General features: G+C 42.8%; 1 protein-coding gene across 1 annotated transcript in view; it reads left to right on the plus strand.

Moving 5' to 3' along the window:
• The window catches only part of LOC124799133, a 30,910-nt gene extending 16,164 nt beyond the window's left edge, over positions 1–14,746 (plus strand). Inside the window, exon 5 of the mRNA XM_047262670.1 lies at positions 14,493–14,746. Coding sequence (XP_047118626.1) covers positions 14,493–14,730 — 238 coding nt within the window. The 3' untranslated portion in view covers positions 14,731–14,746. The remainder of the gene's footprint in view (positions 1–14,492) is intronic.
• The last annotated feature ends 2,416 nt before the right edge of the window (positions 14,747–17,162 follow it).

Here is a 17,162-nt window from a genome sequence, read left to right on the forward strand (position 1 = left end):
TAGACATTTTAACTATGTCCAACAACAATGAGCTCAGAACTAAGGATTTTTAGATTCATTAGTGGGCAGATCTATTTTCCTCAACACACTACTGAGTGATGACTAGTCTCTAACAATTAGCTGTACTTTCTACATTATTTCACCGGTAGCTCTCATAAACACTGTCCAGCCAATTTTCATACAAAACAGTATCATTAAACAACACAGTGTAGCACCCTTTTATCTTGACATCTTAAACAAAAGTCACACTCAGTGGTAGTTCATTTGATTAGTTCCTTACTATTGTCTTTAGTAAACTTGTGTACACATAACATTACTTTATATATAAAATCAAAGATGAGGTGACTTACCGAACGAAAGCGCTGGCAGGTCGATAGACACACAAACAAACACAAACATACACACAAAATTCAAGCTTTCGCAACAAACTGTTGCCTCATCAGGGAAGGAGAGGGGAAGACCAAAGGAAGTGGGTTTTAAGGGAGAGGGTAAGGAGTCATTCCAATCCCGGGAGCGGAAAGACTTACCTTAGGGGGAAAAAAGGACAGGTATACACTCGCACACACGCACATATCCATCCACACATACAGACACAAGCAGACATATTTAAAGACAAAGAGTTTGGGCAGAGATGTCAGTCGAGGCAGAAGTGTAGAGGCAAAGAAGTTGTTGAAAGACAGGTGAGGTATGAGTGGCGGCAACTTGAAATTAGCGGAGATTGAGGCCTGGCGGATGACGAGAAGAGAGGATATACTGAAGGGCAAGTTCCCATCTCCGGAGTTCGGATAGGTTGGTGTTGGTGGGAAGTATCCCGATAACCCGGACGGTGTAACACTGTGCCAAGATGTGCTGGCTGTGCACCAAGGCATGTTTAGCCACAGGGTGATCCTCATTACCAACAAACACTGTCTGCCTGTGTCCATTCATGCGAATGGACAGTTTGTTGCTGGTCGTTCCCACATAGAATGCATCACAGTGTAGGCAGGTCAGTTGGTAAATCACGTGGGTGCTTTCACACGTGGCTCTGCCTTTGATCGTGTACACCTTCCGGGTTACAGGACTGGAGTAGGTGGTGGTGGGAGGGTGCATGGGACAGGTTTTGCATCGGGGGCGGTTACAAGGATAGGAGCCAGAGGGTAGGGAAGGTGGTTTGGGGATTTCATAGGGATGAACTAACAGGTTACGAAGGTTAGGTGGACGGCGGAAAGACACTCTTGGCGGAGTGGGGAGGATTTCATGAAGGATGGATCTCATTTCAGGGCAGGATTTGAGGAAGTCGTATCCCTGCTGGAGAGCCACATTCAGAGTCTGGTCCAGTCCCGGAAAGTATCCTGTCACAAGTGGGGCACTTTTGTGTTTTTTCTGTGGGGGATTCTGGGTTTGAGGGGACGAGGAAGTGGCTCTGGTTATTTGCTTCTGTACCAGGTCGGGAGGGTAGTTGCGGGATGCGAAAGCTGTTTTCAGGTTGTTGGTGTACTGATTCAGGGATTCCGGACTGGAGCAGATTCGTTTGCCACGAAGACCTAGGCTGTAGGGAAGGGACCGTTTGATGTGGAATGGGTGGCAGCTGTCATAATGGAGGTACTGTTGCTTGTTGGTGGGTTTGATGTGGACGGACATGTGAAGTTGGCCATTGGACAGGTGGAGGTCAACGTCAAGGAAAGTGGCATGGGATTTGGAATAGGACCAGGTGAATCTGATGGAACCAAAGGAGTTGAGGTTGGAGAGGAAATTCTGGAGTTCTTCTTCACTGTGAGTCCAGATCATAAAGATGTCATCAATAAATCTGTACCAAACTTCTGGTTGGCAGACTTGGGTAACCAAGAAGGCTTCCTCTAAGTGACCCATGAATAGGTTGGCATACGAGGGGGCCATCCTGGTACCCATGGCTGTTCCCTTTAATTGTTGGTATGTCTGGCCTTCAAAAGTGAAGAAGTTGTGGGTCAGGATGAAGCTGGCTAAGGTAATGAGGAAAGAGGTTTTAGGTAGGGTGGTAGGTGATCGGCGTGAAAGGAAATGCTCCATCGCAGTGAGGCCCTGGACGTGCGGAATATTTGTGTATAAGGACGTGGCATCAATGGTTACAAGGATGGTTTCCGGGGGTAACAGATTGGGTAAGGATTCCAGGCGTTCAAGAAAGTGGTTGGTGTCTTTGATGAAGGATGGGAGACTGCATGTAATGGGTTGAAGGTGTTGATCTACGTAGGCTTGGTAACCAGCTACAATGGGGCGGCCGGGATGATTGGGTTTGTGGATTTTAGGAAGAAGGTAGAAGGTAGGGGTGCAGGGTGTCGGTGGGGTCAGGAGGTTGATGGAGTCAGGTGAAAGGTTTTGCAGGGGGCCTAAGGTTCTGAGGATTCCTTGAAGCTCCGCCTGGACATCGGGAATGGGGTTACCTTGGCAAACTTTGTATATGGTGTTGTCTGAAAGCTGACGCAGTCCCTCAGCCACATACTCCCGACGATCAAGTACCACGGTTGTGGAACCCTTGTCCGCCGGAAGAATGACGATGGATCGGTCAGCCTTCAGATCACGGATAGCCTGGGCTTCAGCAGTGGTGATGTTGGGTGTAGGATTAAGGTTTTTTAAGAAGGATTGAGATGCAAGGCTGGAAGTCAGAAATTCCTGGAAGGTTTGGAGAGGGTGATTTTGAGGAAGAGGAGGTGGGTCCCGCTGTGACGGAGGACGGAACTGTTCCAGGCAGGGTTCAATTTGGATGGTGTCTTGAGAAGTCGGATCATTAGGAGTAGGATTAGGATCATTTTTCTTCGTGGCAAAGTGATACTTCCAGCAGAGAGTACGGGTGTAGGACAGTAAATCTTTGACGAGGGCTGTTTGGTTGAATCTGGGAGTGGGGCTGAAGGTGAGGCCTTTGGATAGGACAGAGGTTTCAGATTGGGAGAGAGGTTTGGAGGAAAGGTTAACTACTGAATTAGGGTGTTGTGTTTCCAGATTGTGTTGATCGGAATTTTGAGGTTTTGGAGGGAGTGGAGCTGGAAGTGGGAGATTGAGTAGATGGGAGAGACTGGGTTTGTGTGCAATGAGAGGAGGTGGAGGTTTGCTGGAAAGATTGTGAAGGGTGAGTGAGTTGCCTTTCCGGAGGTGGGAAACCAGGAGATTGGACAGTTTTTTGAGGTGGAGGGTGGCATGCTGTTCTAATTTACGGTTGGCCTGTAGGAGGATGCTCTGGACAGCCGGTGTGGATGTGGGAGAGGAAAGATTAAGGACTTTTATTAAGGATAGGAGTTGACGGGTGTGTTCATTGGCTGAGTTGATGTGTAGGTGGAGGATTAGGTGGGTGAGGGCAATGGATTGTTCAGTTTGGAACTGGTATAGGGACTGATGGAAGGAAGGGTTGCAGCCAGAGATGGGAACTTTAAGTGTGAGGCCTTTGGGGGTGATGCCAAATGTCAGACAAGCCTGAGAAAATAGAATATGAGAGCGTAATCTGGCTAGGGCGAAGGCATGTTTGCGGAGGGAATGTAAATAAAACTTAATGGGGTCGTTGTGGGGGTGTTGTGAGGGTGACATGGTATTAGAAGGTGAAAGTGTAACATGAGGTGAAATGAAAATGAAAATAAAAATATATGGGGAGAGATAAAGGTGAACTGGAAAGTAACTGGAGATCTGGAATGAAAAAAGGCGAAAAGGTGTTGGTTACAGCTGGGCTATGTTGGACTTGGGTTGGTAGACAACGATGTGCATAAAGGTTAGGTGGTTGTGTTGCCGCCAATAACTGTGAACTCCTTACACTGAGATGTTAATGTTTTCAAAACTGACCATGAACTTTAACACACGCATGTGTACAGTACAGTTACCAAATGATGATTACATGTTTAAGCAAGTGAGTGATGCAGAGATGTTAGTGCAGTGATTGCGGTATATGGATTTTTTACATAGGTGTTTCTCGTGTGATTATCAGATTCAGACAGAAGATTTTTGGAATGGTGAGATATATAAAGCATGCCAGAAAGATATATTGTAATCTTGATGGTTACATTATACTGTATAAAAATGCGGGGTGGACATTTAATAGAGTAGATGACCTTTAAGTTCCAACAATAATTTGCTTTAATGAAAAGGCAGCTGGTTAGAAATGTATAAAGATTCACAGTACAATTTGATTGGCACACTGTATGCCTCTGAAATAGATTACTGATTTACAAGTAAAACTGCAAAGTTTTAAATTTTGCTGATTTTGTGCAAATTCTTAATTAGTGGTCCAACTGAATAATGAAGAGTGTTATCTGGTCAGAAAAATTATATCAGTAATAGCATAATATCAATTCCTGGACTCTGACAAGTACAGTGGCTATAGTGGCAAAAATAATTTTGGGTGTGGCTGATCTTTAGGCCTGATATTAAGATCTTTAAAGTTTTTGGAAAACTGAAACATGGAATTAGGAAGAATGAAATCAGAACATTCTAACAAATTGTGTCAGTACTCTTAAAATTACTTATTAGCTCACTCCAATTTCACCATTACACACTCTAGTAACAATTTCTCTTAATTAATATGGTTCCAAACAAAAAGAAATACTTCATTATAACCAATTGACTGTAGATGATCACATGGGTAATAAAATTTTATGAAACATTGTATGAACAATACTTTGGCATTTTTAGGTAAAACACTGCTGGTACACTAGTGTGTATAAATAGTTTCAGATAAAAGATAAGGAAAGCAATAGTTACTTAAGAGAAGTAGAATAATAGCAGGTAGAGTAATGTCATTTACTGCTTCAGGCATACCTATTTTCTGTTGAAGAAATAGGTTGATGAATAGCAAAAGAGACTAATATGGCGTTAAATTGCGGAAGGGAAAAGTGAGAAATCCCTAAAATCCTGTCACAAGGACAGTTATGGCAAGGAGAAGTTTTGAGGGAAGCCTCATTAACTTTGAAGTATAACTCAATAAATTACACATGATGAGGCAAACCTTGTGTGTATAACAGCAGACACAAAAGATATTCTTATCAGCATCTTCATATTCCACTAACTTCAAATAGTATTGTATCTCCTAGCTTCCTACAAAAAAAAATAAAAAAAAAAATGAAATGATCGTATGGCATTGTTGGTCGGGAGGCCCCATTCAAGGGAGTTCAGCTGCCGTATTGCAAGTCCTTTTTAGTTCACACCACTTTGGTTACTTGCAAGTCGATGATGATGATGATGAAAATGATGATGGACACACAACACCCAGTCCCCTGCCAGGAATTGAACCTGAGCCCCCTGCATGGTAGGCAGTAATACTACGGAGGCGCACGCTTCCTACACATCTTCACAAACATAAAAACAATGTTCCAAATATCCAAAGAACATTCGCTTCTGATCTATGTTTATGTAATGTTCAAACCAGACTACATTTCAATAAATCAAAACTTGAAATGAAACCAAAGCTTTATGCTCTTTTAAGTAGCATAGCTTCCTGCGCACTTATACTAGCAATAATTTTCAATGCAATAGAGTCCATAGCTGTGATGAATCTTTTTAAGGATTTCTTGAAGCCCTCAGCTGCCATTCTCTTTATTTCCTGTACAATTTCGGCCTTAGGCCATTTTCAAGTATTTCATGGATGATTTTTTAGTAGCATATTATGTCATACATGTCGTTGCTCCTATAACATCATGTTATGCTCATAAAATGAATCCAAGCAGTGCTCGAAAGTAATGTGCTCCTAAATAGTGTGAACACCTTGGATTTATTTTATGGGCATAACATGATGTCATAGGAGCAACAATGTATATGACATAATCTGCTACTAAAAGATCGTCAATAAAATACTTGAAAATGGCCTAAGTCTGAAACTGTACAATCATACAGGAAATAAAGAGAATGGGAGCTGAAGGCTTCAAGAAATCTTTCAAAAAATATCCTAGCAATATTCTAATACCACTAAAGCCACTGAGGCTAATTAATAATTATTTTCAAGAGAGAGTAATGTGTTCAGAAATGTAACTTTATTTTGCATGTAGCTGAACACAGGAACAATACCAAAGCAAAGATATATAAAAGAAGATAGCATAGCACTAGAATAAAACCAAAGAATAAACACATTGTAAATAACATTCTTCACAAAATAAACGCCAAAGTCCACTGTGTGATTTTGTTGTCACCTGGCAGTTCCTAAACAGCCCCCCTTTGTAGAGCGAAGTATTTTATAATTCTGCCCACCCTTAAGCACTTATCTGACAACAGTGGGTCTTCTGGTGTGGTTTCCTGCTTCTGGCTTGGCGTGTTGCTCTCTGCGGGCAACACCTCTTCATCATATTGTGTAGGGGGCAGTTCTTCACTGGTTCTTGATTTTCTTCATCAGCTGGTGGCCACATGTGTGCCGGTTTAACTCTCTCAATGGAAACAGTTTTCGCTTCCCGTCATGATTTATCTGCACCGTATGTTCATCTCTCATGAGTTCTTTATACGGCCCAGTATACGGCAGCTGAAGAGGTGTTCGTACAATGTCTGTTCTCAGCCACACATAAGGGCAATCGCTAAGCTGCCTGTGAACGAATGGTGCGTTGGTGCAATGTCAAGAACCGGGTGTCAGTCGTAGCTGTGCCATGTGGTTGTGGACTTGTGGTAAGACATAAGGGATGTCACCCACTGTCACTTCCGTCAGTTCAACAAAAAATTCTGCTGGCAACCAGTTCAGCCATGGCTGCACGTAGGTCTGATTTGTGGGCAGTTCAGAGACGTAGCAGCACCACTGGCAACGCTGAAGTCCAGCTGTCCTTATGGCACATCAATGCTGTCTTTAATGATCTGTGCCACCGCTCAACCAAGCCGTTGCTCGTTGGGTGATAAGTAGTGGTGCGGTGATGTCAGAATCTACAGAGCCTGGCTACTTGTTGAAACAAAGTGGATTCAAATTGTCGTCCTTGATCAGTTGTCACATATAGTGGACATCCAAAACGGGAGATCCGAGAAGCCAAAAATACTCAAGCTACCATCTCTGCTGAAATGCGGAGAAGCTTCTGCCCATCTCGTAAACCAGTCCACTGATGTCAACAAATACTTGTAGCCTTCCTAAGGTGGTAGAGGGCCCACAATGTCTAAATGAACATGGGGGGAAATCTCCAACTGCTTTACGTAGATGCCGTCCAATCTTGTTCCTTTGGCACAGCATGCATGTTGTTGCCCAACGGTGGCAAGCCTTCCTTATACTCGGCCAGACAAAATGTTCTGTGGGTAGTTTGATAGTTGCTCTGCTACCCAGATGACTGAGTCTGTGTGTGCTGTTGAAAACCTCTTTCCGTGGTTGCCTTGGGATGAAAGGCCCGGGTTTGTTCGTAGCTATGTCGCACCATATGTTCACATTCATGCCTACTGGCTGGACTAATTTTAACTTAAGTCCAGTTGTTACATCCTGTAAGTAATGTTGGAGTTGTGCGTCATTAGCTTGTGTTGCGGCTAATTTATCGTAGTCTGTGGTTTGTGAAATAAACAAGACCCGCGACAGGAAATCAGTGGCCATGTTTTCGGCTTACTTGATGTGGTTGATATCTGTAGTAAGTTGACTGATGTATTCTAAGTGGTGAAATTGACATGAAGAACAGTTATCCTACGACTTACTGAATGCAAAGGCTACTGGTTTATGGTCGGTGTATACAGCAAATGCTCTTGCCTCTACATATGGGTGAAAGTACCGGATAGCTTCATATATCGCTAATAGTTCTCTGTCGTATGCACTCCATTTCCTTTGTGGGTCTGTAAGTTTTCATGAGAAAAACCCCAAAGGCTGCCATTTGTCATTTATTTTCTGGTGCAGTGCAGCTCCCAAATCAACTTGGCTGCCATCAACTACTAATGACAGAGGTGCTTTTGGTACCGGATGAGTAATGAGTACTGCTTTTCATAAGTCAGCCTATAAGTGTTGAAATGCTCTCACCATGTCCATGTTCCATTGCAACGGTCGTTTGCCATTTGCATTTTTGCCTGTGAGAGTGTCTGTGAAGGGTGCTTGTACTAGTGAAGCTCGCACCAAATGCTGTCTATAGAAATCTACCACACATGAAAATGTTCTGAGTTGACAGTAAGTCTCGGGGTGGATCACATTGTCGATTACTGCTACCTTGTCCTCTTGCAGGCGTATGCCCTCCACCGAAACTTCATATCCTAGAAACATCACTTGCCATTTTCGCAGTTTGCATTTTCCTTTGTTGACTATTATTTTGTACTGTTTTATTCAGGCGAACAATGTGGACAACTTCTCGCGTGGTTTTGCCATTGTTGATGAGATTAATATCTGAAGCATCCTTTCAACTCACGCAACACTTAATCAATAAATCGTTATCATGTTTTAGCTGCATTCTTTAACCCAAAAGGCATTTGGACATATTCGAATAAAACCAAAGGTGTTGTAACTACTGTTTTCAGTAAGTCTTCCTCTGCAACCGGTATTTGGTGATAAGCTTTTTCACAATCAATAGTGCTAAAGAATGAGATTTTCACTCTGCAGCGGAGTGTGCGCTGATATGAAACTTCCTGGCAGATTAAAACTGTGTGCCCGACCAAGACTCGATCTCGGGACTTTTGCCTTTCGCAGGCAAGTGCTCTACCTTCTGAGCTACCAAAGCACGGCTCACGCCCGGTACTCACAGCTTTACTACTGCCAGTACCTCGTCTCCTACCTTCCAAACTTTACAGAAGCTCTCCTGCGAACCATGCAGAACTAGCACTCCTGAAAGAAAGGATACTCCAGAGACATGGCTTAGCCACAGCCTGGGGGATGTTTCCAGATGAGATTTTCACTCTGCAGCGGAGTGTGCGCTGATATGATACTTCCTAGCAGATTAAAACTGTGTGCCCGACCGAGACTCAAACTCGGGACCTTTGCCTTTCGCGGGCAAGTGCTCTACCATCTGAGCTACCGAAGCACGACTCACGCCTGGTACTCACAGCTTTACTTCTGCCAGTACCTCGTCTCCTACCTTCCAAACTTTACACAAGCTCTCCTGCGAACCATGCAGAAATAGCACTCCTGAAAGAAAGGATATTGCGGAGACATGGCTTAGCCACAGCCTGGGGGATGTTTCCAGAATGAGATTTTCACTCTGCAGCGGAGTGTGCGCTGATATGAAACTTCCTAGAAGATTAAAGCTGTGTGCCCGACCGAGACTCGAACTCGGGACCTTTGCCTTTCACGGGCAAGTGCACTGACATCTGAGCTACCGAAGCACGACTCACGCCCGGTACTCACAGCTTTACTACTGCCAGTACCTCGTCTCCTACCTTCCAAACTTTACACAAGCTCTCCTGCGAACCATGGAGAACTAGCACTCCTGAAAGAATGGATATTGTGGAGACATGGCTTAGCCACAGCCTGGGGAATGTTTCCAGAATGAGATTTTCACTCTGCAGTGGAGTGTGCGCTGATATGAAACTGCCTGGCAGATTATAACTGTGTGCGCGACCGAGACTCGAACTCGGGACCTTTGCCTTTCACGGGCAAGTGCTCTACCATCTGAGCTACCGAAGCACGACTCACGCCTGGTACTCACAGCTTTACTTCTGCCAGTACCTCGTCTCCTACCTTCCAAACTTTACAGAAGCTCTCCTGTGAACCATGCAGAACTAGCACTCCTGAAAGAAAGGATATTGCGGAGACATGGCTTAGCCACAGCCTGGGGGATGTTTCCAGAATGAGATTTTCACTCCGCAGCGGAGTGTGCGCTGATATGAAACTTCCTAGCAGATTAAAGCTGTGTGCCCGGTCGAGACTCGAACTCGGCACCATTGCCTTTCACGGGCAAGTGCTCTACCATCTGAGCTACCGAAGCACGACTCACGCCCGGTACTCACAGCTTTACTACTGCCAGTACCTCGTCTCCTACCTTCCAAACTTTACACAAGCTCTCCTGCGAACCATGGAGAACTAGCACCCCTGAAAGAAAGGATATTGTGGAGACATGGCTTAGCCACAGCCTGGGGGATGTTTCCAGAATGAGATTTTCACTCTGTAGCGGAGTGTGCGCTGATATGAAGCTTCCTAGCAGATTAAAGCTGTGTGCCCGACCGAGACTCGAACTCGGGACCTTTGCCTTTCACGGGCAAGTGCACTACCATCTGAGCTACCAAAGCACGACTCACACCCGGTACTCACAGCTTTACTACTGCCAGTACCTCGTCTCCTACGTTCCAAACTTTACAGAAGCTCTCCTGCGAACCATGCAGAAGTAGCACTCCTGAAAGAAAGGATATTGTGGAGACATGGCATAGCCACAGCCTGGGGGATGTTTCCAGAATGACATTTTCACTTCACAGCGGAGTGTGCGCTGATATGAAACTGCCTGGCAGATTATAACTGTGTGTGCGACCGAGACTCGAACTCGGGACCTTTGCCGTTCGCGGGCAAGTGCTCTACCATCTGAGCTACCGAAGCACGACTCACGGCTGGTACTCACAGCTTTACTTCTGCCAGTACCTCGTCTCCTACCTTCCAAACTTTACAGAAGCTCTCCTGTGAACCATGCAGAACTAGCACTCCTGAAAGAAAGGATATTGCAGAGACATGGCTTAGCCACAGCCTGGGGGATGTTTCCAGAATGAGATTTTCACTCCGCTGCGGAGTGTGCGCTGATATGAAACTTCCTAGCCGATTAAAGCTGTGTGCCCGCCCGAGACTCGAACTCGGGACCTTTGCCTTTCACGGGCAAGTGCTCTACCATCTGAGCTACCGAAGCACAACTCACGCCCGGTACTCACAGCTTTACTACTGCCAGTACCTCGTCTCCTACCTTCCAAACTTTACAGAAGCTCTCCTGCGAACCATGCAGAACTAGCACTCCTGAAAGAAAGGATATTGTGGAGACATGGCTTAGCCACAGCCTAGGGGATGTTTCCAGAATGACATTTTCACTTCACAGTGGAGTGTGCGCTGATATGAAACTGCCTGGCAGATTATAACTGTGTGCGCGACCGAGACTCGAACTCGGGAACTTTGCCTTTTGCGGGCAAGTGCTCTACCATCTGAGCTACCGAAGCATGACTCACGGCTGGTACTCACAGCTTTACTTCTGCCAGTACCTCGTCTCCTACCTTCCAAACTTTACAGAAGCTCTCCTGTGAACCATGCAGAACTAGCACTCCTGAAAGAAAGGATATTGTGGAGACATGGCTTAGCCACAGCCTGGGGGATGTTTCCAGAATGAGATTTTCACTCCGCAGCGGAGTGTGCGCTGATATGAAACTTCCTAGCAGATTAAAGCTGTGTGCCCGGTTGAGACTCGAACTCGGGACCTTTGCCTTTCACGGACAAGTGCTCTACCATCTGAGCTACCAAAGCACGACTCACACCTGGTACTCACAGCTTTACTACTGCTAGTACCTTGTCTCCTACCTTCCAAACTTTACACAAGCTCTCCTGTGAACCATGGAGAACTAGCACTCCTGAAAGAAAGGATATTGTGGAGACATGGCTTAGCAACAGCCTGGGGAATGTTTCCAGAATGAGATTTTCACTCTTCAGCGGAGTGTGCGCTGATATGAAACTTCCTAGCAGATTAAAGCTGTGTGCTCGACCGAGACTCAAACTCGGGACCTTTGCCTTTCACGGGCAAGTGCTCTACCATCTGAGCTACCGAAGCACGACTCACGCCCGGTACTCACAGCTTTACTACTGCCAGTACCTCGTCTCCTACCTTCCAAACTTTACAGAAGCTCTCTTGCGAGCTTCTTTCAGTTGAGATGGTAGAGCACTTGCCCATGAAAGGCAAAGGTCCTGAGTTCGAGTCTCGGTCGGGCACACAGTTTTAATCTGCTAGGAAGTTTCAATAGTGCTAAAGATCATTGCCCCAGCTAATTGATTTGTGAATATGTGAATATTAGGCACTGGGTAATGATCTGGTATTGTACATGCATTTAACTTCCTGTAATCGCCACATGGTCTCCATGACCCATCTTTTTTTCTTTACCAAATGTATGGGTGACACCCATGGGCTGTCTGATCTACTTATAATACCTGATGCCAGTAATGCCTCGAATTCTGCTTTTGCTGCCACAAACTGATCGGGTGCTAACCTGTACAGTCATTGATGTATTGGCTGACCGGGCTTGGTGTAAATGCAGTGTACAGTTTTGTGAGTTACTGCGGATTTTTCTGCGACTGTGTTATCATTTATGGCTTGTAACACCACATCACAGTTATACTTGCCAGTGCAGTAAGTGTCACGTTACATGATGCCATCTACTGTCTCTTGATGTCATTTAATCTGTGCATTAGCAAGTTCTATGGTAATGTACATGTCACAAAAAAAGTCTGCACCCAATATCGCCTCTCACACCTCTTCCAGAATGAAGGTCCACTGACAGCTTTGTGAGAAACCTAAAGCAACTTCTATTTTATGTGTGCCATGAGCAACAATGGGTGACTTATTTTGCTGTGGTTAATTGCATCAATGGAGTGCCATCCACTCCTTGATAGTCAGTAAAGGGGAGCACACTCACATCGGATCCCGAGTCTATTAGGTAGCAACGGTTCGACTTGACATCTCTGACATAAAGCCATTTGGAGGTGGTAAGAAAATTATTGACATTACTCAACTGTCTGTAGTTTTCATCGATCTCATCTCATTGTTGCAGGCCCTTTTCTGTGCTACTGCAGCTCGTTGCACCTATTGCAGGCCGCCGCTCATGTTTGGGTATGCGCATGGCTGCAAACACTTTGTTGCTCTATCCGCGAAGCATTGGTAGTACCAACATACACTTTCAACATACACTGGTACCAACATACACTTCTTCCCCATTAAAGATTGCCATGCAATTCATCTATGGATTGCCTATGGTCGCATGGACTTTTTCTGCTATCTCCAAGAGATTCTGCATGTTGTCTTTTTCATGACTTACTAGTGCGGCTTTTACCGTGCTTGATAACTGATCTAGCCAGATGTGTTTGAGCATCGCATCTGACAATTCTTCGGCATTGACGATACCGTGCAAATGCTTCCAAAATTCCAACAGTGTCCTGTCACCTATAGCTTCTTCTTTAAGCACCTGCCATATGCATTGATTTAACAGTTTACACATTCTGGTGAGTGATACATTTTTCAATGCTGTGTACAATTGTTCTGCTGGAGGTCAGAGTATTACATCTTCTGCTGTAGTTGCTGCTCTAGCATCCAGCGCTGTCACCATTATCATGAACTTTGTCTGCTCATCATGGATCTTTCTTTGGGCAAACGTGAGCTCAATCATTACAAACCATAGCTGCAATTTGTCTGGCAGGAACTGCAGTGTTCGAATTTTTACGTGCTGCATGTTTTCTGGCAAGCTGTTGGTTTGTACAGCCACACGCATGTTTGATTATGGAGTAATAGGCGTCTCCAACGGTAACTTCAGTGCTTCAAGTTGTTCATGGATCTGTTCTTGAAAGTTCACCAGCTGCATCTCTTCATTCCTCCACAAACTTTCTGAAGTCACTGAATTATCTTGTTTGTACATCGCAATTTTCTTTATGTTCAGCCACTGAGGCTAATTAATAATTATTTCTGAGAGAGAGTAATGCTTTCAAGAATATAACTTTATTTTTGCATGTTGTTGAACACAGGAATGATACCAAAGCAAAGATATAGATAAAAAAAAGATGGCATAGCACTAGAACAAAACCAAAGAATAAACACACCAGAAATAACATTCTTCACAGAATAAATGCCAAAGTCCACTGTGCGATTTTTTTGTGCCACCAGGCGGTTCCCACACCACCATTCAGTACACCTAGGCCACACTTTGCAGCTATATAACTGATCCAATGCAAATCTATCCATATATCTGTTTAAACTACCTTTACTTGATAATGAGAAGTCTTCTGGGGCACAGATTAATGGGTAACTTGACACTGGAAAGAACAATATAGTTGTAGATCTTAGGAGCAGGTGCAAGAACTTGTGTGGCAGATCCTTGGGAGTGTTGTGTACATTAGGAATGTGGAGATGAACATATTAGCAGAAGGTATGATTCTTTGTCACCGTGAAAAAACTTCTATAAAAGTGGACATTCAAATTAATGGCTCTTGAGAACCCTGTTCATTTAGTTTGAGGTTTGCTCTGTCCTTGCACATGTTGTCAGTGTAAAGCTTAATTTATCTATCCAGTCAAACGCAAGGAGTGTGAGAATACCTATGGTGCTGATATAAACTGAGGTTGTTTTGCTGTTTTTACTACATTTATTTCCCTTCCTTCTGATAATAAATACACTGTTATTGTCAATAGTATCTTTCACATACCCCAATGAACTTAAAAATCCTTATTACCCATATTTATGATTTCAACAATGTTAGTGAAGCAAAAATTTATAATTGTTTAGTTTTGAAACATGTTCTGTGCTTCTTACATTTCTCCACCCTAAAATGATGTTCAATCTTTCTTATATAAGATTACTGTGGCAATGTTTAATCTGAAATCTTAATACGAAATTTCCACACACTGCTAAATAAACAAAATTTAAAGCTATAGATAAAGTTACCTGGTGTATGTATCAATGGTGTTTTTTTCCTCCAGTGAGACAACTGATGAAGACATCAATGAAGAAGCTTTAATTGCAGCAGTAAATGAATCAGCTGAAGAAAGTATTTCATTCCTGAGTAATCTTTTAGGAATTACATTGTCAGGATCAAACAAAACTCAAGAACAAAACACAACTGAAGTAGCAACAGAATCTTCAGAGAATCCAGAAAGCAAAAGGTCATTGCAGCAACATAAAAAAACATTCATAAAAAGTGCAAATGAGAAGTTGTGAAATCATTTCTCACAGCTTCACTGATTGTCAAGACTGCAAGAAAATGACTCTCTTGTTACTTCATAGTCATTAATTTATTTATTACATTTCAGAATGTAGTGAACAAAAGCTAATTCCTAAAATTTGTTGTATAAGTTATTTATATTTGTTGTGTAGAAACACATTAGAGAAACTTTCATTTTTATGTGATTTACTGTATGATTTTAGCTTATAAGTAAAGTTAATTATATATAACTGATGTACAAACTACTGTCAAGGACAATTTTTATAACATGAAATTACTTATGTGCAGATATAAGAGTTTCTCAGGTCAGTGATAATTTAAGGTTGATCCAGCATTAGTTGAATAATATACCTTGCAAAAGTCATGAAAAGTTAAGTCGGTGATGTTAAGTGAGTGATTGTTCCAATTTTTGTATGGTGTTGTATACTGCCAATAATAATCAATAATGAAACTTAAGATAATAAATTGTTCTCTATTGAATGTAACATTGTAATTCAATTCAAATAATTCTCAGTTTTTTGCAGTTATTTCATTTTAAAATGTTGATGTAACTGAACTCTAGAACAATTTTTAATCAAAATCATGGAATGTGGTAGAATAATATGACCAACTGTTTTAAAACTACAGATACTGCAACTGATACAATATATCAATAATTTCAATGTTTAATAAAAAAAATTGAACACCTTTCATTGTGCACATGCACCTAATGTACTGATGTTTTGATGATGATTCTGGGTGTGAATAAAAATAAATGACACATTTAAAGTGTGCTCCTAGTTTGTTTCAGAAGACAAAATCGTAAAACAGAGAGTGACAAGTGGCTGCCAACTGTTGCATTATTATGCTGAAAACTGCAGTTTAGATCAAAAATAGCGAAAATTTGTGCATTACAATTTTATTTCATGCTGTATTTTATAGGTGCTAAATTTGTACCAGCACAGTCACAGATCATTCCATCTGCTAGTAGCATATGAACATTGTGGGTTAATATTTCACCTGGATGATTAAGTGAGGAAATAAACACAAAATTTTATGAGAATTTCCATGGATATGCTGCAGTAATAGGCTCCTGGTTTACGTGAAGCCTCTTCTTTGCCACAGGAAGATGTTAAAGACACTTATTTTGCCATACACATGAGTAACAGGGGAGGGAGGGGTGGGGGAGTATGTTAACTGAATGTCTGCCATATTAGGGAGGGCCCCAGTGGTTAATCAGAGGCCAACTTTTTTAGATTATCTTCAGTATCCAAGTAGACAGTTTGGAAACAAAATTATCACAACAAAAGACTCCCAAAGAAGTAAAAAATTTCAGGAAAGGTGTTCTATCAGACATTTACCTGAAGAATAAGGGGTTGTCCATTTGTATTTTCCTGATAAAGAAATAGTATAGGAAAAGGAAGAAATAAGGATAGGCCTTATTATTTAACTGATGTGAGTTATTCCATAGTTTTAATATGCACCAAAAGCTAAAGATGTGTAACTTATTTATAAAGTATTGGAAAGGACAGCTAGCATAGTTTTTGTTCAACACTATTGTAAAAGAAAACAAACACCTTCCTCATAGAATTTCATCCACTTTTACGGTACCAAACACCAAACCAACAAATTTCCAGCAATGTGCCAAACCCAGTTCAGTAATGCTTATTCTATCTGCAACAGAGCAAGATGGTGTTCCGTCAGGTTCTGATCACATGAATTTGTAGTCGAGACATGAGTGTAAGTTCATTGTCGTGCTCCTAAAATCACTGTACCACAATTCTGGTCTTGTGACAGGGACAATTATCCAGCTGGAAGAAGCCTGTTGGGGTAGACATCAAGCAGAGAAGGATTGGCAATGAATTTCATGTACTGCACAGTTGTCACGGTGCCTTTGATTACTACCACAGGTGTCCATGTGAATGTCCCCCGTAGCATAATACTGTCCCCATCAACCTATGTCTGTGGTGTGGTGCATGTTTTGATCAACTTTTAGCCCAGATGACAGTGTATTGGGACAAGACCATCGATCTGGAGTATCAAGAAATGTGATTCATCTGACCGGGCAATACATCTCCATTGTTTGATGGTCCAGCCTTGCCTTCTACAGTCTTAATTAAAAACGTTATTAGATCAACATGAGAATATGTAGAGGGTCATCTGCTGCATCCAAGTCCACTGAAAATTGCTCCAAAACACTTGTGCCTGCACCAGCCTTGCATCCTGTTCTCAGAACTGCCACAGATCATCATCTTTTCTGCTTTACAAAGTAGGTAAGCCTCTGACCTCCACATCCTATGATGAAGCCTCAAATACCTTGTTACTTACTCATGGTTTCATTGTCCATCAACCACTTTCCATAGATGCTGAAGACAGTAGCAAGCAAACAGCTGACCAGCTCTGCCATTTCAACATGTTCATTGCCACCATGCTTAGCAATCTGCCCTTT

The sequence above is a fragment of the Schistocerca piceifrons genome, chromosome 5 (genome assembly GCF_021461385.2).
Source record: "Schistocerca piceifrons isolate TAMUIC-IGC-003096 chromosome 5, iqSchPice1.1, whole genome shotgun sequence".
NCBI classification, from domain to species: Eukaryota; Metazoa; Arthropoda; class Insecta; order Orthoptera; family Acrididae; genus Schistocerca; species Schistocerca piceifrons.